This window comes from Panthera onca, chromosome B3, assembly GCF_046562875.1.
Source record: "Panthera onca isolate mPanOnc1 chromosome B3, mPanOnc1 haplotype 2, whole genome shotgun sequence".
In the NCBI taxonomy this organism is placed as follows: Eukaryota; Metazoa; Chordata; class Mammalia; order Carnivora; family Felidae; genus Panthera; species Panthera onca.
The window spans coordinates 104,007,276-104,030,972 of NC_138344.1; the positions used below are offsets into that span (position 1 = coordinate 104,007,276).

General features: G+C 39.3%; 1 protein-coding gene across 5 annotated transcripts in view; it reads right to left on the minus strand.

Annotated features, from left to right (window-relative positions):
- CCDC198 (coiled-coil domain containing 198) overlaps positions 1–15,936 on the minus strand; it is a 28,042-nt gene extending 12,106 nt beyond the window's left edge. For 3 of the 5 annotated variants that reach the window (XR_009606279.3, XM_060619924.3, XM_060619923.3), the window contains exons 1-2: positions 15,496–15,936; positions 12,946–13,028 (exon numbers count right to left, since the gene is read on the minus strand). Coding sequence is in view for 4 of the 5 variants with exons in the window: in XM_060619924.3 (XP_060475907.1) it covers positions 12,946–13,028; positions 15,496–15,718 (306 nt within the window). In the remaining variant the exon portion in view is untranslated. Of the gene's footprint in view, positions 1–12,898; positions 13,029–15,495 lie in introns of all 5 variants that reach the window. The other 2 variants (XM_078448216.2, XM_060619926.3) reach the window with 2 other exon arrangements.
- Positions 15,937–23,697: the final 7,761 nt, after the last annotated feature.

Here is a 23,697-nt window from a genome sequence, read left to right on the forward strand (position 1 = left end):
TTTCAACAGGATTACAGTTGTATCTGTGCAAGAGTTTTCAACTCATCTGGGTTCTTTATTCTCTTTCACCGATGCCAGTGACTTATTGATCTGAATATTTGTCAGGGAGTTAAAAGACTAAGAATCCTTTTCTGTGTGCATCGAGGGAGCAAGTCCAAAGTTATCAAACAACAAGGGTCTTAGAGTATTAACGATGAAAGAGGCACCAGGAATTTCTTTTATTCATTCCTTAACTGCCCAGCTGAACTCTTTCAGTCCTTAGGGAAGTAACCTATTTTTAAGATCTCCAGAGAATCTCCCTCAGCCTCCTCAGTAATAATCACTGGTGCTCCTGAGGCACATTTACATGAAAGTGCAATGGGCTTACAAATCTTGGACACTTTTTTTTCTTTTTCCTTAGCAGGGGATTGTCTTTGTGGGGAAGATCACATTGGAGTTTCAAGGGATCACTAAGACTGGGAAGCAACTGATGAACCAACGGATCTGCCTTCAACCCTATTTGCCTCGATGACTTAATGCTCTGGAAGTTGGAACGTTGGGAAATGACTGAGCAGGCCTAGGAGACAAAAGGTGGGTCTCTCCACGCTGACATGCAGGCAGGGACCTGGAAGGCTGTAGAATTTATGTGTTTACTCAGTACGTACTGAACAACTAGTGCGTACCAGGCATGGGGGTGCAATGGTCAACAAAAGCAATATGGTCCCTACGGAGCTCACAATCTATGGGGGGAACAAACACATTTTGCTTGTGTGATTATTCATTGATAATTACAAACTGCGATCTGTACTTTGTAGAAAAGGTCTACAGGGCAGAACCATGACAATATGTAACCAGAGGACTCCACTTTGGAAACGGAAGTTGTTATGAGTTGAATTGTGCCCTCTACCCCAGTTTGTATGTTGAGGTCTTAACCCCCAATATGTCAGAATGTGATGTTATTTGGAAATAGGGTAGATATAATTAGTTAAGTTTTGTTATAATTGCAGATATAATTAGTTAAGATGAGGTCACAGGAGCAGGGTGACCCTTAATCCAATATGTCTGGTGTCCTCATTACAAAAGGGAAATTTGGTTGCACACCCACATGCACACAGGGAGAACACCTGTGAAGGTAGAGATGGGGATGATACTCCTACAAGCCAAGGAGTGACAAAGATTGCCAGGAAACCACCGGAAGTTAAGAGAGAGGCATGGAACAGATTCTTCCTCTCAGCTCCCAGAAGGAACCAACCCTTAAAACACCTTGATCTTGGACTTCTAGCATCCAGAATTGTGAGATAATACATTTCTATTATTTAAAGCCCCACAGTTTGTTGTACTTTGTTACAGCAGCCCTAGAAAATTAATACAAGGGGGAGAGGAGTAAGGAGGCAGTCCAAGAAAGTTTCCTGAAGATGAACTTTTCAGCAGAAGTTGGACACTTAGGAAATTTTAGGGAACTAAGGTGTTCCAGGTGGGGAGAACAACATAAACAATAACCCTGAGGTAAGAGAGTGTATGATCTGTTGAGGAAATTGCAAGAAGTCAGTTGACTGCTGTTCAGAGTCAGGGGAGAATGGCTCAAATGAGGCTGGAGAGGTAGGCAGGGGCCAAGTTTTGTAGGTCCTGATAGGGCATTCTATCTAAAGATGTTGGTGGTCATCGTCATCGTCATCGTCTTCTTCTTCTTCCTCCTCCTCCTCCTCCTCCTCCTCCTCCTCCTCCTCTTCTTCTTCTTCTTCTTCTTCTTCTTCTTCTTTTGGTATTTATAAATGATGTAGATTTTTATCCATTCAGTTGGTATACTATAAATTTAACTACTTAAATAGCTTTCTTTTTTTTTAATATGAAATTTATTGTCAAATTGGTTTCCATATAACACACAGTGCTTATCCCAACAGGTGCCCTCCTCAATGCCCATCACCCACTTTCCCCTCCCTCCTACCACCCATCAACCCTCAGTTTTTAAGAATCTCTTATGGTTTGCTTCCCTCTCTGTAACTTTTTTTTCCCCTTCCCTTCCCCCATGGTCTTCTGTTAAGTTTCTCAGGATCCACATAAGAGTGAAAACATATGGTATCTGTCTTTCTCTGCCTGACTTATTTCACTTAGCATAACACTCTCCAGTTCCATCCACGTTGCTACAAAAGGCCACATTTTATTCTTTCTCATTGTCAAATAGTATTCTATTGTATATCTAAACCACAACTTCTTTATCCATTCATCAGTTGATGGACATTTGGGCTCTTTCCATAATTTGGCTATTGTTGAAAGTGCTGCTATAAACATTGGGATACAAGTCCTCCTATGCATCAGCACTCCTATATCCCTTGGGTAAATTCCTAGCAGTGCTATTGCTGGGCCATAGGGTAGATCTATTTTTATTTTTTTGAGGAACCTCCACACTGTTTTCCAGAGTAGCTGCACCAGTTTGCATTCCCACCAACAATGCAAGAGGGTTCCCGTTTCTCCACATCCCCTCCAGCATCTATAGTCTCCTGATTTGTTCATTTTAGCCACTCTGACTGGTGTGAGGTGATATCTGAGTGTGGTTTTGATTTGTATTTCCCTGATGAGGAGTGACATTGAGCATCTTTTCATGTGCCTGTTGGCCATCTGGATGTCTTCTTTAGAGAAGTGTCTATTCATGTCTTCTTCCCATTTCTTCACTGGATTATTTGTTTTTCGGGTATGGAGTTTGCTGAGTTCTTTATAGATTTTGGATACTAGCCCTTTGTCCCATATGCCATTTGCAAATATCTTTCCCCATTCCATCGGTTGCCTTTTAGTTTTGTCGATTGTTTCCTTTACAGTTCAGAAGCTCTTTATCTTCATGACGTCCCAATAGTTCATTTTTGCTTTTAATTCCCCTGCCTTTGGAGATGTGTCAAGTAAGATGTTGGTTTTCTTAAGAGCAGTGGGCAGTCATTGACATGTATGAAGCAAAGTAGTGGTGTGATTACATTTGCTTTTTAAAAAAATGATTACTCTAGCTACACTGTGAAAACTAGAGAAGAGAAGTCACAGATGTGGGGACAGCATTGAAGAGGACCACAGAGATGGGTTGGGGGTTCATGGAGGGAAATCGATGGGCTCCACAAATATTAAAAACTGACCAAACAAGATTTGTTCTAGTTGGTGAGGGAGAGTGAAGGGTCCAAATGGCATCCAAAGGGATGGATAGTGTTATCATTCACTGAGATTGGAATCCTAGGGGAAGGCCAGGTATGAATGGCATATAACAGGAGGATACAAATTCAGTTTGAGGCATACCAGTGTACGTGTTGAGTAGATAATGAGATATACATGCATGGAACTCAGAGGAGACATCTGTTCTGGAGATGCATGTTCAGGAATCATCCCTGGGTAGAGAATAACTGAAGCCATAGTCATGGAGGAGGTTAAGAGTGAGAAGAGCAGAGCCAAGGACTCAAGACTTGAGGAGCTCTAATACTAACAAGCTGGTAGATGGGGATGAGGTGGCCAAGGACACAGAGAAGAGATGGCTCAAGAGGAAGATGCCACACTGAGGCAAACAGTGTGAGCACTACTCCCACCTTAGTCCAACAATGCAGGCAAATGATAATTTATTTTGAAGTTATTTTTCCTTTTAGTCTGATTTGTTGCATTATTAAGAGGTAGACCTGGAAGCCAGCTTGGCTTTCAAGGTGATCAGAGTGAAAAAAGAGAAGGAGGAGACAGGGAAATGGATGCTGAGCAGCCAGCACTCATGGGGAGCATGACCTGTACCTCCAGCTACTTCCCTGCAGAACAACTTCCTGCTCTGGGCCTGGACCTGAGCTGTTCTAGGGAAAACATCCTGCATTCCTTTCTGCTAGAGCAACCCAAAGCTCACCGGGCAAGGAAGAAGACAAGGGAAAGGATTTGGAGATGGGGAGGAGAGACAAAGGGAAAGAACTCATCTTTAGGTTAGACATGTGCCAGGCAATTTGCATTTGTGGTAGGAAGTGGCTCTCTGTTCCACTCTCACCTTAGGTGAGAAAGTAGATTTTTTAACATAGCAACTGCACAAGAATGTAATGAGAGGTGATGAGTACTAGTAAGACAGAGGTTTGTCTGGCCCTCTTCTCTGCAGAACATAAAGATGATGGGCAAATGGGACCTGCTGGTGTAAGAAGTAACAGCTGATCAGATCAGAACGTGGGGGGAACAGAGATCAAGGGGAGATATCCAGGTACCTGTGGGAAGAAGAATCAGCGAGGGCTGAAGGGGGATTTGGGGCATGAAGGGGAGAGAACAAGGAAGTGTTTGTTCCACTCCCTGGACTTGGTTCAGGTTCCGGTTCTTCCTGGTGATGAGGCCCATGTGCCTTTACAGCTGCCCCTGTGTCTATCACACCCAGGGTCACACCATGTCAGCTCGTTCGATCCTCCTGTGAACACTGTGGGTAATTATGATGATTACCCATTATAGAGAGGTTAATAACTTGTCCAACGTTGCCTAGTAAGAAAGTGGCAACTCTGGAATTCAAACTCAGGTCTGTCTAGTTCCAAATCCCCAGCTCCCTCCTCTTCTATGTGCTCCTAAACCTGGTTGATCATCAGAATCTCCTGGAATTAAAAAAAAAAATCCTGGACTGTTCACTGGGGATTGCGATTTAACAGGTCTGGGAATGAATATATATATTATATATATAAATAATAAACTTTAATTTTTAGGTTTCATAGCAAAACTGAGTGGAAAGTACAGAGAATTCCCATATACTCCCTATCCCCATATATGTACAACCTCCTCCATTATCAACATCCCTTACCATCTGTTATGACTAATGAGCCTACATTCACATGTCATTATCATTAAAAGTCCATAGTTTAACTTGGGGGTTCACTCTGGTGTTGTACATTTTATGGGTTTGCACAAATGTATAATGGCATGTGTATCTACCAATGTAGTATCTTGCAGAATAGTTTCACTGCCCTAAAAATCCCCGTTTTGCCCATTCATGCCTCCCTCCCTCTCCCTATCCCCTGGCAACCACTGATCTTTTTATAGCCTCTGTTGTTTTGCCTTTTCTGAAATGTCAATATCATTGGACTCAAACAGTATGCAGCCTTCTCAGATTGGCTTTTTCACTTAGCAACACACATTCAAGTTTTGTCCATGTATTTTCATAGCTTGAGAGCTGATTTCTTTTTAGTGCTGAATAATATTCCATCATATGAATGTGCCGTGGTTTTTTCACTCATTCATCTACTGAAGGACATCTTGGTTATATCCAAATTTTGGAAATTGTGAATAAAGTTACCATAAACCTCCACGTGCAGGCTTTTGTGTGGATATAAATTTTCAGTTCATTTGGGTAAATACCAAAGCTCATGATTGCTAGACTGTATGGAAAGAGTATGTTTAGTTTTATAAGAAAGCACCAAACTGACTTCCAAAGTGGCTCTACCATTTTGCGTTCCACCAGCAGCGTGTGAGAGTTCCTGCTGCTCCACATCCTTGCCAACTTTTGGTGTCATCAGTGGTTTGGATTTTGGTGATTCTAATATGTGTATGGTGATATCTCATGCTTGTTTTAATTTGTATTTTCCTGATGACACATGATGTTGAACATATTTTCATATGCTCACTTGTCTTATTCTCTTGACACTGTCTTTTGTAGAGCAGAAAGTTGTTTTTTTTTTTTTAATGTTTATTTATTTTTGAGAGAGAACAAGTTGGGGAGGATCCCAGAGACGGGGACAGAGGATCCAAAGTGGGTTCCATGCTGACAGCAGTGAGCCCAATGTGGGGCTTGAACTCACAAACTGAGAGATCATGACCTGAGCTCAAGTCAGATGCTCAACAAACTAAGCCACCCAGGTATCCCAGAGCAGGTTTTAATTTCAATGAAGTCCAGCTTCTCAACTGTTTCTTTGGAATGTATCTCCAAGGGATTCTGATGATTTTCCAGGTTGGGGTCTAGTGGCTTCCACACTGCCTCAAGTGAATAAAGGGGCTACATCAGAGTAGACCACAAAGGATTTGTGTGTGGAGAATTATTGAAAATGTGAGTCTGAAGAAACCAGCCATTTAAATATTTTCACCTATTTAAAATAACTTATCCATAAATACTTAGGGCCAGGTTTTTATTTGGAAGTGTAAATTTATATTCTTCTATTTTCAGACTCATTTTATTTAAACCCATAATTCTGATAAGGGTTAAATAGTAGGTGTCTTTAAGAACCCTCTCTAGGCAATTGCTTTCTTCCTGGACTTTGGAAAGAAACTAAGAATCACTCTATTCCTCCACAAAGGGCACTAGATGGCAGCAATGAACATTACAAGTAGGATCCCTCCGTTAAGTATTTGCACTTGGCCTGAGAAGCTATGCAGAAAATATTGTTGGAAAATTGGCTTCTCTAAAGAAACCAGTCAAATTGCCCTAGAATTCTGGGGTTCATATCAATGTTCCTTTTCCCTGATTAGGAAGCAAGATGCCTCACTTCATCATCTGAGAGAATACAAGGGAAGGACTTATTGGAGAATTGGAAGGGTAGAATGACACTTTTTTTTTTTTTTTTTAAGTCTCATGGTATAAAAAAATGTGTTATCTATCTAAAGGTTTTTGGGTTATTTGGCTTCTCAAATTAAACAAATGGTCAGGAAAATCAAGTGAAATGTCAGCTGAAAGATTCAGAAATGGAGATTAAAAATCAAGCAGAAGTCACTGAGCTTGGTGACGCACTGACCTGAGATGGTTGCTTCTGTGTCCTAACAGGAAGATAAAGATAGGCAGGAGCTCAAAGAAATTGCAAAATTTGTTTGGCACAATGACTCAAGAATGTATGCCCTTTAAGGTTCTGGGAAGAAGGTAAAGGTGTCCAGAACAGTCTTGGAGTAAGAGATTATAAGCCCAAGGAAGAGTTTCTGGTCAAGGCATTGCAATGAATCCACATTTCAATAACTTTCTTTGTCCCAAACATCTAGCAATGAAAACTAAAACATAAAACCAAAAACAAAAAAAAAAAATGTGGTTGGCCCTTAATACGAGATATAGATCTCCATGGGCCAGAAAAAAAAATACATACTTAGAGGAAGCTGATCCATATGGCATTCAGGCCTCCTGATGGCTGTGAGTTATTTCTACAAATTAAAGGGGACCTAAAAATGCTCCATGTAAGATGGCAAACTAGAGCAAAGATCACAGCTTGAAATCAGAGGCTGAGTTATTCTCTACTTTTCTATCTGGTTTAAGAGAGCTGCATCAAAATGTAAGTTGGAAGATTAGTTTTACAAGTGTTACCAAAATGTTGAATACGAGGAATATTATCTTCGTATTCATAAAAAGGATGAAATCTTGCCATTTGCTACAACATGGATGGACCTAGAGAGTATAATGTTAAGTGAAATAAGTTAGACTGAGAAAGACAAATACCATATGATTTCACTCAGATGTGGAGTCTAAAAAACAAAACAAATGTACCAACAAAAAGCAGAAATAGACTCATAAGTACAGAGAACAAACTGGTGGTTGCCAGAGGGAAAAGGGGGAGGGAATGGGCGAAATGGGTGAAGGGAAGTGGGAGATACAGGCTCCCAGTTATGGAACGAATAAGTCACAGGAATGAAAGGCACAGCATAGGGAACATCGTCAATAGTGTTATAATAACATTGTATAGTTATACAGATGGGAGCTACACTTGAGGCGAACACAGCTTAAGTATAGAGATAGGGAATCACCATGAAACTCACATTACATTGTGCGTCAACTATACTCAAATAGAAAAAGTGTGTTAGAAGTTGAAGATGAAGGAGCTAAGACTTTATAACAATAAATTTGAAAGCTTCAATGGATAAATTAATGATACTCTGGAAAAATATAAATTAGCAAAACTGAATCAGGAAGAAATAAGATAATTGAAACAACTAAGAAATTTAGTTAGTTGGAAAATTTCTCATTCCCCCAAAAGTCCAGGTGGCTAAAGGTGGTTTCACAGGCCTGTTTCATCAAACTTTTAAGATAATAACCGTGTTACATCAAATATTATAGACAACTGAAGAAAGAAAAAGATAATCAGTGAATTTTACGAAACTACTACAACCCTGAAAGCAAAACTAATAAAAGACAGTATAGGAAATTATAGGACAATTTTTTCTTATGAAAATAGATGTGAAAAGCCTAAGCATAGACAATCCTGCCATGTATTTGTATATGTACCTTGTGGCCAAGTAGGATTTATGCAAGGAATATATGCATGGTTCAACATCATAACGTTTGTTAGTGTACTACATTGTATCAGCTGGTTTAAAAAGGAAATTCATATGATTATTTTAATAGATGAAGGGGGAAATATCAATAAAATTTCACACCGAGCCCCAAGAAAAACTCTTACCACACTAGGAATAAAGGGAATGTCAACAATTTAATAAATGGCGTTGTGCCAGATAGCTCCCACTTGGTTCTCTAGGTCCACTTGCCACATTTCTCTCCCCTGTTCTCTGCCTGTGAGTAACCAGTTTCTTCTGCCTTCAGGCTTCCCACTGGGTTTAGCCACTGAGACATCCTGGCAGGAGATCCGAGAGAAGAGAGAACAGTGTATTTCTCCCCCTGGCTTCCTTCCTGCAAGGGCGTGTTGGGCTGGTTGTGTCCTCCTGTTTCTCTCAAAGCACCTTCCTCTACCTGAGTGTCTCCTTCCAGGTTCTAGAAGAGTCTCACTCTCTGAGTCCCTTTGCTCAGAGATGGTTATTCCTCAGCTGCCACTAGTGGTTATTGCAATATCCTTTGTGGTCCCCTTGATCCAAACCTCATAAACAGTTACTTATAAAGAAAATTTCCTTGAATTATTCTAATTTGAGTATGGCATCTGATTCCTTTTGGGACTCTGACCAGCATCTATCAAAACCCTATTGCAAATGTACTTAGTTTTCGAACCATATATATTAATGTCATAGATAAGAGAAGGATGCCCATTGTCACTGCTGGTATTCAATATCGGAGGAAAACTCTAGCCAAAGCAAAAGTCAAGAAAACAAAAGAAGGAATAAGAATTGGGAGGAAAGAGAAAAAACTATTCTTATTTATGGAAGATGTCATCTACATAGCAAATCTAAAAGAATCTATAGATAATTAGAATTCATTTCAATAAAGTTGTGGAACACAAAATTCAATCTGCAAAATTCAAAAGCTTTCTTATTCACAAGTAATAATCATTTAGAAAATTAAATGGAGAGGGGCGCCTGGGTGGCTTAGTCAATTGGGCATCTGACTCTTGATTTCAGCTCAGGTCATGATCTCAGGTCATGAGATTGAGCCCTGTTTTGGGCTCCATGTGAGCATGTGGCTGGCTTGAGATTCTCTTTCTCCCTCTCTCTCAGTCCCTCCCCCATCTCTAAAAAAGAAAAGAAAGAAGAAAAGAAAAGAAGAAAGGAAAAGAAAAAAGAAAATGGGGTGGGGGGAAGACCTTATTCATAATAGGAGGGTAAAACCCCCATAGTGTATTTTGATGGTCAGCATGGACTTGCCTCGGCTACAGCCTCCAGTTATTCGAACACTAATCTAGGTGTTGCTGTGAAATTATTTTTGAGATGTGATTAAGGTCAATAATCATTTGACTTTAAGTACGGAAGATTATTTTAGATAATCTGGGTGGGCCTGATTCAGACAGTTGAAATGTCTTAAAAGTAAAGCTGAGGCTCCCCTGAAGAAGAGAAAATTCTACTTGTGGACAGCAGCTTCAGCTCATGTCCTGCATTTGCAGCCTGACCTCCCTGATGGCCTGCCCTGTGGATTTTGGACTTGCCTTGCCAGCCTTCATAATCATATAAGGCAATATAAGCCAATTACCTGCATATATATATATATATATATATATATATATATATATACATGTATATATATATATGTATACACACACACACACACACACACACACATATCACAAAGAAACATATAATAGAGAATGGGCAAAGAGAAAAGACAAGGAAAGGGAATAAATTGGTGGCAAATCATATAATACTGGTAACAAACAATGAAACCGTCTGGGTCAGAACCAGCTTCCTTGTCTCTTCCCGGCAGTCTTAATACTCATCTTTTCCCCTTTGCACTCATTTATTCAACATTTATTCAACTCGTATTTATTGAGCACCTATTATGTTCCAGGTACTGTTCTAGACACTTAGATATATTAGTGAAGACAACAGACAAAAATCCCTGCCTCTCTGAAAGACTATATTCTAGCACTGTCAGGGAGGTGATGAAGAAAATACACAATGAACATTAGAGAAGTAAATTTCTTGGCGTGTTAGATGGTACTCTGGGGAAAAGAAAAAATCACCGCGGATCAGGGGACCCAGGATCGCCAGGGTAAAGATTGCAACTGTCAAGAGGTTATTGTGATAAGCCTCTAGGAAGGTAAGATTTAAGCAAATCTTGAGAGTTGAGGGAGGGAGTCATCTGAGGAAATCATATTACCTGGGGCCCTGGGGGTGGGGGCATTTGACCATCTCCACCTTAGGTTGGACTAGAGATGGTTGGAGGAGAAAGTGAATCAGGCCAGGAGGGACAGTGGTGATCAACTTCCAACACAAGATGAACACGTTGGATTCAGAGTTCCCTGGCAGACGCTCCCAGAACTTAGCAGCTCCAAGTTGGAGAACTTTAGTTCATGACCTGCTCTTTACTTGAGGAGTAGATGTCTAGGAAGTGGAGAGTGCCAAATGTGCAACTAAAATTATTTAGGATGCAATTAGATTTGGTTTAATAATTAAAAATACTTTTAGAATTTTCTTTGGCAGACATTAGGCTATTAATTAGCATGTCATGGGAACCCAGCATTTATTATTCTCTCAAAAACCCATTTGTGGTGGAAAATGTGCTGAGCCTCATTTGTGAAGATAATTATAGTTGATATCTTTGGGAATGTCTGCCAAGTTCCCAGTGATTTCCCTCTTCTCTGGGAGCTGCTTCCAGAATTTATGGTGGTGGTGGGGGGCTTCTCTGCCTACATTTCTACTGCATAAGCATATCCTCTGGTGATAGCTTATTGGAACAGAACTAGAATCATGAGCAAAGCTGAACCAATAAGATATTTTTCTCCTAGGAATTTCAAATTGGAGCCTAAAGAGCCAGGTGAATCTGTCTATTTGACTGGAACTATAAAAATACAAATTCAGGAATTGAAGTTTGTCCATATTTCACCAAGTGATCTTGAGGAGCAAAGAAAGTTGATCTGCAGGAAGAATAAAGAATGCATGAAGGAAAGCTCAGGGGAGACACAGAGAGAGTTGTGCCATTCAGGTTCCAAGGCAAAGCTGTTCCCTGAAGCCCAAGTGCCTCCCAGTTCTTGGGTTCAACAAACACTCCTATATCTTCATAATTCATCACGTTGGCAACTAGTCAATTAGACTTACAATACAGGATGCTGTGGGTCTTCAATAGCAGGGAGAAGGCATTTTGATTTTTGTTCCTACCAGGGATAATGGGTCACATTGTCATTCATTCATCTATTCATTCACCATTCATTCATTCATTCATTCATTCATAAGCTTTTTGGGAGTAATATTAAGTGTTAGAGACTGAAGATATAAGACTGAGCATGTCTTTGCACTAAAATAATTCATTTTTCTTGATTTTTCATTTTTAAGGGGGTTGGTTAGGATGTGGGGATACCCTCTTTTGTTCTGAAACACCAAAGTTCTCCTTTTTGGGCTTGACTGACTTGAGAATCAAAGCCTAACTTTAGCTGATTTAGGGTTGATAGATCTAAAAAGTACTTTGTGAACTACAAATGGCTACATATACTTTTCACTGGTTATGGTAATATCTTCTACTTGAGTTATTCAGCTCACTGGCTCCATAGGAACATTATATTAAGCACACCTCTTTGAAAAGTTACATTTGATTTAGGAATAAAAGGTAAAGTTTTTAAGTTGTCCAGTTTAGTTAAAGATATGCCCAAAAGTTTTAAAATTATATATCAATTTGATATAATTATATTTTATTTATCTTTTAAAAAGTTTTGAGGTTTCTAATATTTTAGGAAAAGATGCTCTTTTGGTGAACAAAAGGTATAATCATTTCAAATGATTGTGAGCTTCTGGAGAAGACAGGTAAATAAAAACCAATTGAAACAGAAATAATCCCCAGCACATGAGCTTAAATACCCCTGGGATTTGTCCAGATGTCTGGGTGAATTGTGTATCAGGTGGGATTTGGTTCCAATTCCTTTTTTTCCAAATGTCAGTGATAGATCCTGCTCACAGGAGAGCCCAAACCCTTCTCTTAGCTGATGCTCATTTTCAGGTACCCACTCAGATCTCTTTCCTCATCTAGGATGAGAGTCCTTAGAATTTATATTTCTCTAGAGAGAATTCATTAAATATTAAGGTGAATGCATTTAAATCTCTTGCTTTGCTGCCTTGGAATCCAATGTCCTCAATTTCAGCAACCAGTTAACATTTACAACGATAAAAGATTAGGGATAGAAGGTCTGTAGAGATCAACTATGCTGCTGGTTAACAGCATGGGCTTTGAAGACCTGTTTGATGTCTGAGCTCCACTGTCCTTGGACAAGTTACTTAATTCTCTAAACCACACCTACAAAGCAAAGGTACTAGTTCCTTTCTCATAGAAAGGGTGTGAAGATTAAATGATGGACATTGATCGAGTTGCCCAGAGTGTATCTGACTTGAAGTAGGTGGTAATTAGAATAGTACTAGCTGTTATTATTGTTACTGTTGTTTGTTATAACTCATCAAATGCAAAATGCAAAGGTCTTTTGAATCCCATCATGCCTGTGCCTTTGATACTGTATTTCCTTCTTTTGGTGGTGGTCTTAAAAGTGAAATCATTACAAAAGGAAATCCTAAAGAAATATGGTCTTTGCAATTGATGACATTCTCTTTAACAACATTCTCATTAGCTTAGTCATTTTCAATATCCCTTCTTTATGTTATAGTTAAAAAGGGATGTTACCATTAAATCCAAGAAATTCCTTATGAGGTCTTTTAAATTCATCTTACTTGAAGTCTTCGGGGTGGATGCCTTTTAATAATACTTGTTTCTCCGTGTTCCAGTGGGATATCAAAATACATGGCCCTGGGCACTTGAAAGATTAGGAAAGAAATTAAAAAAAAACATTTAAAAATTTACTATTAAATTGGGCTAATCATTAGACTTTGTTAATACATTTTGGCACCTTTTTAGTTATATATGTCCAACCTACATGTTGAATGTGGAGGTGAAACACATGAATCAAAGGTCATACATGGATGCAAGTGATAAAATATTAGCCCATATCCAGGATTGAATTTCTGCTTTCCTCATTTCTTCCCTGGATTGATATTTAGAGGAAAATCTGAAAAATCGACAATGTGTTGACTACAAATATCGTTCAAACATAGAATTTGGTCTGGAAAATAGAAACTTTTTCACTTGTTTTCATTTCATGAAATCTCTACAAAATAAATTTGGGAAATTAGAAAAAATATATCCTTAAGAAATGAAAATAAATTCTCCTTTCAGATGAAAGAGATGAATTGTGGATAGATAGATAGATGGATGGATAGGTATTAGATAGAGGGGTAATAAAAAAATGGACCATGAGTGTATAATAGGAGTATGCAACGTTTAGTATTGTATGTTCCCAATTAAATAGTCTCTCCAACTAGGGAAAGAAATTCCCACAAGTTTCCCTATAATACAATATATAAATAGTCTTTCCTGATGACACAAAACAGGCTACAGAGTTAAGCCTTGCTAGAAACAGAGAGAGCTAGGACTCAAGAGGTCCATTATGGGTTTTATTTTTTAGCTTAATTATCCTGGGGTATTAGGACTGCTACCATGCCCAATGCTGCATGAATGAAGTTTTGTCTTTTCCTCTTAGAAATCTGGAAGCATTCTAATTTCTAGATTGTTGTGTGGACTATCCTACAATTTCACTTTGCATTCTAAACAGAAAAATCCTTGCATAATTATGAGTTTCTATCCTTACAACATTTGAATGACCATGTTAAAAACTTCTCCACGTCCTTATTCTCTTTCAAGAGATGCCAGCATATGGAACAAGACAGAAACAACAGTAATGACAAGAAATAGCATTTTTGATTAAAAGATGTATTTCTGGCAACAGTTTTTTTTTCAGCAGCCTGACTTCTCCTTATTTTTATACTATGATTTCAGTGATAACACCTCATTATTTAATTCAATTCATCCCAAATGGCATAGGCTATGTCAGGCAGTTATTTTACCCTTGGTTTATAGGTGAAGGAAATTGATGCAGTAATTTGCTCAAATTCATACAAGTTGGTATTTAGTGGAGCTGGGGTTAGACTATGGATCTTTTGAAATTGGCAATCAGGATGCTTACCATCCCTTTGTTATTTATTTTTAATGTGATTTTGTCATTTCAAAAATAAGAATATTTTTCAGGTGGGACTCTAATGCATTAGACTTAGTTTTCACTATTCAGTTACCAGAATCTTAAAACTCTGGGTAGAAGTTTTGGATAAAACTTCTTTTTGGATAAAAAAGAATTGTTTTGGATAAAAAAGAATTATTTATCCTTTTTGGATAAAAAGGAATTGTTCAATGAAACTAGAGGAAAATTCCCACTCCCATGCTTAGGAAGTTGGAGAACATAAAAATAGGCCATATGCAACCAGTCAAGAGTTGTCAGTTCTACAGAAAATAGCCGTGACAATCAGTCCAGATGAGATGTACCAGATACGGAACAAGAATATCAGGCTTTCTGGCCAAGGTGACCAATAATGGGAACTTATTTGTGTTACCGATCCAGAATATAAATAAAGAAAAAAATTACACAGATATACACATATGTACACATTATATATTTATATTTCTCTTCCCAAGTGAGAATCTCTGTTTAATTATCATTGTGATTTTCATAAAAATGTTAGGTGTCTTCTAAAATATCCCAGGATAATTTATAGCCACTTCAGGCTCAGAGCTTCCAATCATAATGGGAAAAATTCTCTTAGTTCTGCAAATGACGGAACTTAGTGCATATTCTGCGTGAAGAATGTGGGCTTGGGGAGGGGATGACTCATCCTCTCATCTGTATTGCAATAAATCAATTCTGTTTGGGGTGGTTTCCAACTTCACATTAGAATGAATTCACTCCGAAAGGGTTGCTTTCAAAACAACAAAGCCTGATGCACTAAATGGGGCTGGAGAGAATGATTTGAATTTAGAATCTAACTGAAACATATGATTGTCATAATTTATCACATCTTATCTATATAATTTTAATCATCTGGCAAAGCTAGGTATAAACATCGAAAGCACTATAAACTAAGCTGAAACAGAATGATTTTTTCCCTTCCAGTGCAGAATGGTAAGAAGCCCTCTGTGCAGTTTACATACCCGTTCTAATGTACCCAGAATACTTACAATTGAGAAACACTCAGCCTCGAGTTGAAAGATGTTCCCTTACATTTCAGCAATTTAGAAACTTTCTGATATTGTTATAGAAACAGACAGCCAGGCACATCTGTCAATAGCTTTCCTTGGCCCAAATACACAGATTTCATGATGGGTCTTACGTTTACCTGCAGAGTATCTTCCATACCAGGTCTCTCGTAGAGGCGGCAGCTGACCTTCCAGAGCTTTGTTCTGGTCCTGCAGTCCTGTGAACAAATACGAACTCTTTTCTTCCAGATTCTGACTGAATGCAAAGTCCACGGGGCTGGAAGAGGGGAGTTCTTCCTCTTTGTTTTGCAAAGGTGCTACTTTGGTCACTCTAGGGTGAGGCTTAGAGTGGCTCAGGCCCATTTCACAGTAAAGATACTCAAAGAACAACCACGAGGGAAGTGATGTGGGGCCTTTAACTTGGCTTGTTTTAATTAAGGTACTTCAGAATTTTACCCCAGCTGCGCAAAGCACTTCATGACATATTTCTAAGCTTTATTTCACCCCACAGTAACCCCTCTGGCCACTTCCTGGGAGCCTGGTTTCCACGGAGATGTCCCTTCAACTCCCACTCTGCCATTTCAGACCCAAAGAATCCAGTTAAACATTGACTTGGGTATGCTACTTTCTGAAAGACTCAGTAGTAGAAACAAAACCACTGTTGATCATTACACAAATCTCTAACATCAGGAAGCCATTCACAGGGGTGGAGAGCAGAGGTTTAAAGAAGTCTTAAACTTGACCCTTTCATTGCACATAACTTTCAATACTGTCGTTAAGAGCTACCAACTGAGAATAGCTAAATCATCTTCAGAAACAAGGGGGTGCATGCTAAGCATTATTTGGTAACCTTTAGTTTTAACTGAAGAATTTGTTTTCCAAATAGGAAAGGTAACAGTAGAGTGGCTAAAATAATTTTATTTTTCTTTCAATGACTTCAACTGCCTTTGATTAATTGCCTTTGATTAATATATTACAGGAGGGCAGGTAGACAGTAGAATTTCTTTCCTGGGGACAAGGGGACAAACTTTTTCTTCTTCTTTTTTTGAAGTATATATAGTTGAGATACAATTTTATATTAGTTTCAGGTGGACAACACAGTGATTTCACAATTCTGTACATTACACTATGCTCATCATGATAAGAGTAGTTACCATCTGTCACTATACAAGGTTATTACAATATTATTGACTATACACACTATGCTGTACTTTTCATCTCTGTGACTTACTTTTTTTAAAAATTTTTTTATACAATTTATTGTCAAATTGGTTTCCATACAACACCCAGTGCTCATCCGAACAGGTGCCCTCCTCAATGCCCATCATCCACTTTCCCCCCTCCCCCACCCCCCTTCAACCCTCAGTTTGTTCTCAATATTTAAGAGTCTCTTATGGTTTGCCTCCTTCCCTCTCTGTAACTTCTTTTTCCCCCCTTCCCCTGCCCCCTGGTCTGCTGTTAAGTTTCTCAGGATCTACATAAGAGTGAAAACATATGGTATCTGTCCATGACTTACTTTATATCTGGAAGTTTGTACCTCTTAATCCTCTTCACCTATTTCTCTCATTCCTCCAGCAAACACCAGTTTGTTCTCTGCATTTATGTTCTATTTTTGTTTGTTTGTTTGCTTATTTGTTTTGTTTTTTAGGTCCCGCATATAAGTGAAATCATATGGCATTTGTCTTTCTCTCTGACTTATCTCACTTAGTGTAATAACTCTAGCCCCATCTATGTTGTTGCAAATGGCAAGATCTTTTTTTTTTAATGTTTATTGATTTTTGAGAGAGAGTGTGAGTGGGAGGGGCAGAGAGAGAGGGAGACAAAGAATCCGAAGCAGACTCCAGGCTCTGAGCTGTCAGCACTGAGCCCGATGCGGGCTCGAACTCATGAACCATGAGATCATGACCTGAGCCGAAGCTGGACACTTAACTGAGTCACTGAGGTGCCCCAAGATCTTAAATCTTATTCTTTTTTATGCCTAAGTAATATTCCAGTGTGTGTGTGTGTATGTGTGTGCCCTGCATCTTCTTTATCCATTCATCTATTGATGGACACTTGGGCTGCTCCTATATCTTGGCTTGTAAATAATGCTGCAATAAGCATAGGGTGCAGGTATCTTTCCGAATTAGTGTTTTCTCTTTCTTTGAGTAAATACCCAGGGATAAACTTCTTGAATACATGGTTCAAATAAACCTTAAGTTCTCAAAGACAGCTTATTTTAATTTTTTTTTTATGTTTGTTTATTTATTTTGAAAGCGGGGGAGGGGCAGAGAAAGAGGGAGAGAGACAGAATCCCAAGCAGGCTCTGCAGTGTCAGCACAGAGATGTACGTGGGGCTCAATCCCACAAACCGTGAGATCATGACCTGAGCTGAGAATAAGAGTCTGGTGGTTAGCCGACTGAGCCACCCAGGCACCCCTCAAAGATAGCTTGTTGACAATGTTTTAAAAATGGGCAGAAAAGACTGGAAGAAAATGTGCTGAAAGGTCAAGGAGTAATTTTTGAATGGTGGAATTATGTAGGTGATTTTTATTTTATTTTTCAAATTTAGAAACAAAACTGAATTTCAAGGTTTAATTGCTCATGATCACAGATTTCTTAGGTTTTCATTATTTCCCTATTGAGAAGTTTAGAGAAATATATTTTTTATTTTTTTACTTTTGCAAAATCTATTTGCTAAGGGGCTCCCTTGGATTTAGAGGATCTCACTAGCCAAGAGAGTTCATCTAAAAAGATAATCAAGCTTAATTTTTTCCTACTTACTCCCTTTGCTTTTTACACACAATTTTCTCTGTGGCAGAAAGACTTCTAAGAAAGAATCATGTATTAACAGTACCTGCAAGCAAATTTACCTCTGGCAACTGGAGACTAGTTTAATTACAAATATTGAAATACTTGAATCAGCTTTATCTCTGGATACAGTCAGTTTAAGTATTTTTAAGGGAAGGAGAAGGATGGCAAATGAATGGATAACGAGAAATCATGCTGGAAATGGTGGACTTTATGAATATGGACCAGTGAGAAGGGTACTGTCCTCAACTTTAGCCTTATTATTATTTAATTTCAAGAGACTATATCTGTGGAGAATATGAGACTTTGTGAAGGAAGTTGGATATTTGTTGAGGAAATGAGATCAAAGAAGTGGATTTATACCGTGTTTGTTTCTCTTTTTATTACTGGCCACTCTCAAGCTTTGTAACTTGCATGGATTACTTACCCATTCTGTGCCTCGATTTCCTCATTTGTAAGATGGGGTTAATAATACTTCATGAAGAATTTATCAACTGATTCCATGTGGAGCCCTAAGAATAATATCTGACATAACATTAAGCTCTCAATTAACATTAGCCAGTATTCTCCTCCTCATGAGAAAGTATTGCAACACATCTACATGTAATAGGAGAGTCCTTACTACCATTGGCATCCATTAAAATAGACATATTCCTGTCTAAAGGAGTTTACACCTAAGTATAAAAGAGACTAATGAGGAAAGTATACATTACTTGGGCCCCTGGGAAAACAGTGGTGCTTAAGGACTATCATTAAAAAAATGTTCATAGGGGGAGGGGAAGAAAAAAAAAAAAAGAGGTTAGAGTGGGAGAGAGCCAAAGCATAAGAGACTGTTAAAAACTGAGAACAAACTGAGGGTTGATGGGGGGTGGGAGGGAGGGCAGGGTGGGTGATGGGTATTGAGGAGGGCACCTTTTGGGATGAGCACTGGGTGTTGTATGGAAACCAATTTGACAATAAATTTCATATATTGAAAAAAAAATAAAAAAATAAAAAAAAATGTTCATAGGCTGAAAGGAGTTTTATAAGGATGATGGTGAAAAATAATTTCACTAAAAGAGGAAAACCAGAATTTAATCTCACCTATGGGGTTATATGTAAGATGTAATTTCTTAACCGTAAGACTGGAAAACACTGAAAGGTTCTCACCCACCAAAACGTGGACTCCCAGACTATCAATGATGTGTAGAATGATCCCTCCCCAGTTCTAGCCTGGTTATGAATATGCATTACTGCGTGTAAAGGTGATAACATGATGCTATTTGTAATAGAATGGTGAATATGAGGGGCGCCTGGGTGGCTCAGTCGGTTAAGCGGCCGACTTCGGCTCAGGTCATGATCTCACGGTCCGTGAGCTCGAGCCCCGCGTCGGGCTGTGTGCTGACAGCTCAGAGCCTGGAGCCTGTTTCAGATTCTGTGTCTCCCTCTCTCTGACCCTCCCCCATTCATGCTCTGTCTCTCTCTGTCTCAAAAATAAATAAAAATGTTAAAAAAAATTAAAAAAAAAAGAATGGTGAATATGAAATGAGAATATAAGTTTATCAGTCTCTTAAAAAATTTTGTTTAAGTTTATTCATTTTGAGAGAGACAGAGAGAGCGAGCTGGAGAGAGGCAGAGAGAAAGAGGGAGAGAGAGAATCCCAAGCAGGCTCCGCACTGTCCGCGTGGAGACTTTTGCAGGGCTCGAACTCACGAGACAGTGAGATCATCACCTGAGCTGAAACCAAGAGTCTGATGCTTAATGGACTGAGCCACCCAGGTGCCCCACCACGTGTGCTACACTTGCAAGTGAGGGATTGAAGCCCCCAACGGGGAACAGCACCATAGGCAACCAGTACACGGAGCTCCCAAGTGATATCCATGCCGCAGAAGCTCAGAGTGCTTGGACCTTTCTTTGAATGCCTTCCATCAAGACACTCCCTTCTTCAAGACAAGGAATGAGCCAAGCACCTATTAGCCCTATTCTTAACCTTCCTCCTCAGCCTTTACATACAAAGGAAGGAGATAAAGCTACAAAGCTACTTTTCACAGTCAGAAATCTCTGCTTTTGTTCTTGCTTTACACCTAACTGGTCTTGTGCAAAGCTTAAGGAATCTTTGCAGTGAATTTAAATTCTACAGAAACTCAATATACACTCATTGGAGATATGTGGATTTTCCTGCTCTCTAATAGTAGAAAGTTTTACATTTGAATGACAGAGGGCTTTATGTAGAAGCTTGGGATCAGAGATTGGGTGAGGTGATCTCTACATTTCCTTACAGCTAGATCTACTCTATAATATCTAATCAGAGCTGACAAGACCACAGCTGTTTTTTTTTTTTTTCTTGTGTGAAGACTTTTCCTAGCTTGATTTATAGGACTGTGATTTGATAACTCTTGTCTTAGTTTTGGTGGACTTCCCAAGGGTCATTCCCACTCTCTTGACTCTCCACCTTGATTAGATGGCTCTTGGAGATAAGGAGACTGGGCCAAAGAAAGGCATATTTTCTGCAGGGAGCTCAGCAGGTGCTATGTGATCAAACAGGAAATGGTGAGTGCAGTAGTGGTAGGTTCTGAGTAGCTACAGACAAATAGAAAAGTATAGAAATGCTCAATGGCTGTGTATATTACCGGGTAGTGCATTATAAAATTCAAACAGCCTAATATTGGACAAATGAGTTTCTTAATGGGCTATGGATATATACATTGGATGTTTTATATTAAGCAGATGATGTATGGTGAGGTGATTTTCCTTAGGGTAGAATGGTGGTGGTTTGGAGTCAATTTGGTTACACTGCCTTTTGATCCGTTAGCATGCAATTTCCTTAGAAAGGCTTCAAACAGGATTTAAAACCACACATATATAACTATTCCTTAGGGTTGAATTTAATTTCACACCTGGGTTAATTACTATGCATTGGCTGTTCAGTAAGTGAGGTTTTAAATCCTAAATGTTGTTAGGATTCCTAAATTATGCTTCTAATAATGTTACAGGCTTTTCTGCAATTGATCTGTAATGGCTAAGCAATCACTGGAGTCTTTTCAGCAATGTGAATTATGTGTTTGGATGCCAACTAAGCAGAGTTGATGTATGACCCAAACCTTAATTTTCCTCCTAGTGATTATTTCCCTCTCTATTTATCCATACATTGAGTATGAGGGTGACAGTACAGCCAGAATTACTTGGTGGAAGTGCTGAAGTGAAACAAATGGAAAAAGGGTGACTTGAAGCTTTTTAAAAAAATAAACCATTACATGAGATCAGTTGGATCAAATCTATATCTTTACCTAAATCTGCAAGGGCATTATTGAATGCTAAATGCTAAATGCTAAAACCTAACATCACAAACCTGCTACTCTGAAGACAGCCAGTGTCTACATGAGTTTCTCAAAATGGATTGCTAATGGATTTCACTCAGGTCAAGGAGTTTTTCTATATTTTATCTCTCATTGGGAGAACATCAGCCTTTGGTTATAATGATCTTTTTAAAGACGTCTTTAGGAAACCTTCCTTCTTTCTTCCTTCCCTCCCTCCCTTCTTTTGCTAAAATAAGGTTACATTTTAACTATTGTCCACAGTTTGTCTCAAGAATTTACACTGAAGTTTAACCTCTAATCTGCCTTCTCTGGTCTAAACAGTCACTGAGGCTATGGGTCTAAATTGCAGATCGTGCATTTTTTCCCCCCAAGGCAAAGGCTTCTTCTTACTAATGTCTACTAAAACCAAAACATTTTAGTCTTTTTTTTTTTCCCTTTAGAAATTTAAATTGTGGGCCCAGAAGTGAAAATGAGAGCTTTTAGCTTTCAAGAAGGCATAAAAACAAGGTAGAGGTGTGCACGGTAAGCCAGACGTCCCAAAGCTCAGGGTCGGCCAAAGTGGTCCAGAGTGAAGCATTAGCTAGTGGCAAGTGTCAACGGAATTAAATGCTAGTCAGACCATTGCTAGCGTCCAAGTTCATAAATCTCCATTGTCACTGATGTGCTGTAAAATGCATTGTCTCTGGGTTCTACACAGGTCAAGGATGTCTCCTTGCTCAGGCAAAGTCTGTATTTTATTTATTTTTAATTGCTTCTAGAGGAAATGTAGAGAAAACCAAACAAAGAGACCTTCCCAAAAGATTTTCCTTTCCCTTCATACCCTCCTATATTATATTTCTTTCCCATTCAATGCAATGCCACCCAAAGGAGAAATACCACCCTCACTGCTCTGGCCTTCTGTCTGATAGTCTTCATTTGTCCAGGTGGCCCAGGAAACTTGATCTGGCTCAGGTCACTTGGAAGTGTGGTGAGGACAGCAAGCTTCCTGTTACCTGTGGCTGAGCTCCTGGCCACTCTGACCTCATGTATTACTTTCCTCAGGGCAGAAATTATGTGTCTGTGATGACATCCAGTCTTAACGTATAGGACAAGTTTCTGCTTTTCTTTCCTTTTCCTTTCTTTCCTTTCTTTCTTTCTAAAATGCAAACAGAAAGCAAATCAGCGTGATTACTAAACAAACGGATATAGGCGAAGAAGTTGCTAACCTTAAATTTGCTTCCTTGCTCCAATTTGTATCCTAGTAAGGGACAAAAATCTTGGTGTATCTTGCTTAGAACAATAGAATAATAGAACGACAGGCTCAATCTTAGTTTACTCCATCTGCTTCTCTCGGGAAGGAAAAAATGTAACCCAGAAGTTGTCAGGGTTCTTCTGAGAAGAAATTTGCCAAGAATCTCCCATCCCAATACCCACTTGGACCCATACTCCTTCTAAAGTAGTTCTAAGAGCAGTACGCAAAGCCTTGCTAACAGTTTTGGCAAGCTGCCTGATCTTAGGGCTTATGGCTTGTTCTGGATCTTGGCAGCAAAGCTCAAGCATGCCCAAGCAAGGCAGGGGCTTAGGATTCTCTTTATTAGCATATACAGTTTCCCACGGGTCTTTTCCAGGGCTCTCTCATTTTTCCTGTGGAAGGTTAGGTCGCTGGTACTGGATTCATAGGCAGCCAGGTGCTCCCTCAGACCTTTGTCCCTTCTAGATGTTTCTTGCTACAACTAGCATGACACCCTCTGTAGGATTTTACACTTAGACCACAGATGACTCCAAGCAGAAAGTACTAATTACTACGTAACAGTTCACAGCCACGGTGGCTACAATGCATAACCTCTGTGTAACCAAAGTCTCTAGGGGTATCTCCAACTTCCTTGCCTGTTGCTCCTGGGGAAGCAAGGCGGGGAGGCTGCTGTTGCTGAGAAGCTGGAGGCAGCCCACTGACTGCACCAGGCACTACATGGCAAGAATCTGACATGAATGAGACACAGCACTTAAGACCCCTACTGGATTCAAAATCCAGGAGTGATGAATGAAAGGGAAGGTGGGGGTGCAGAACTTGGATCTCTAGAACATTACTAATAGCTTCAGTTTGGTGAGTACCTCAACAGCTTCCCACAGCCCGTAGGGTAAAAGCCAAACACATTTATGTGGTGTTAGACAAGGCTTCCAGTACAAGTGGTTTCTTTGGGATGTGCTCCTAGAAAACAGGGGGTATGTGTCAGGGTGGGGGGTGGGGGAAGTAATTCAGAAAAGGAAAAAAAACCA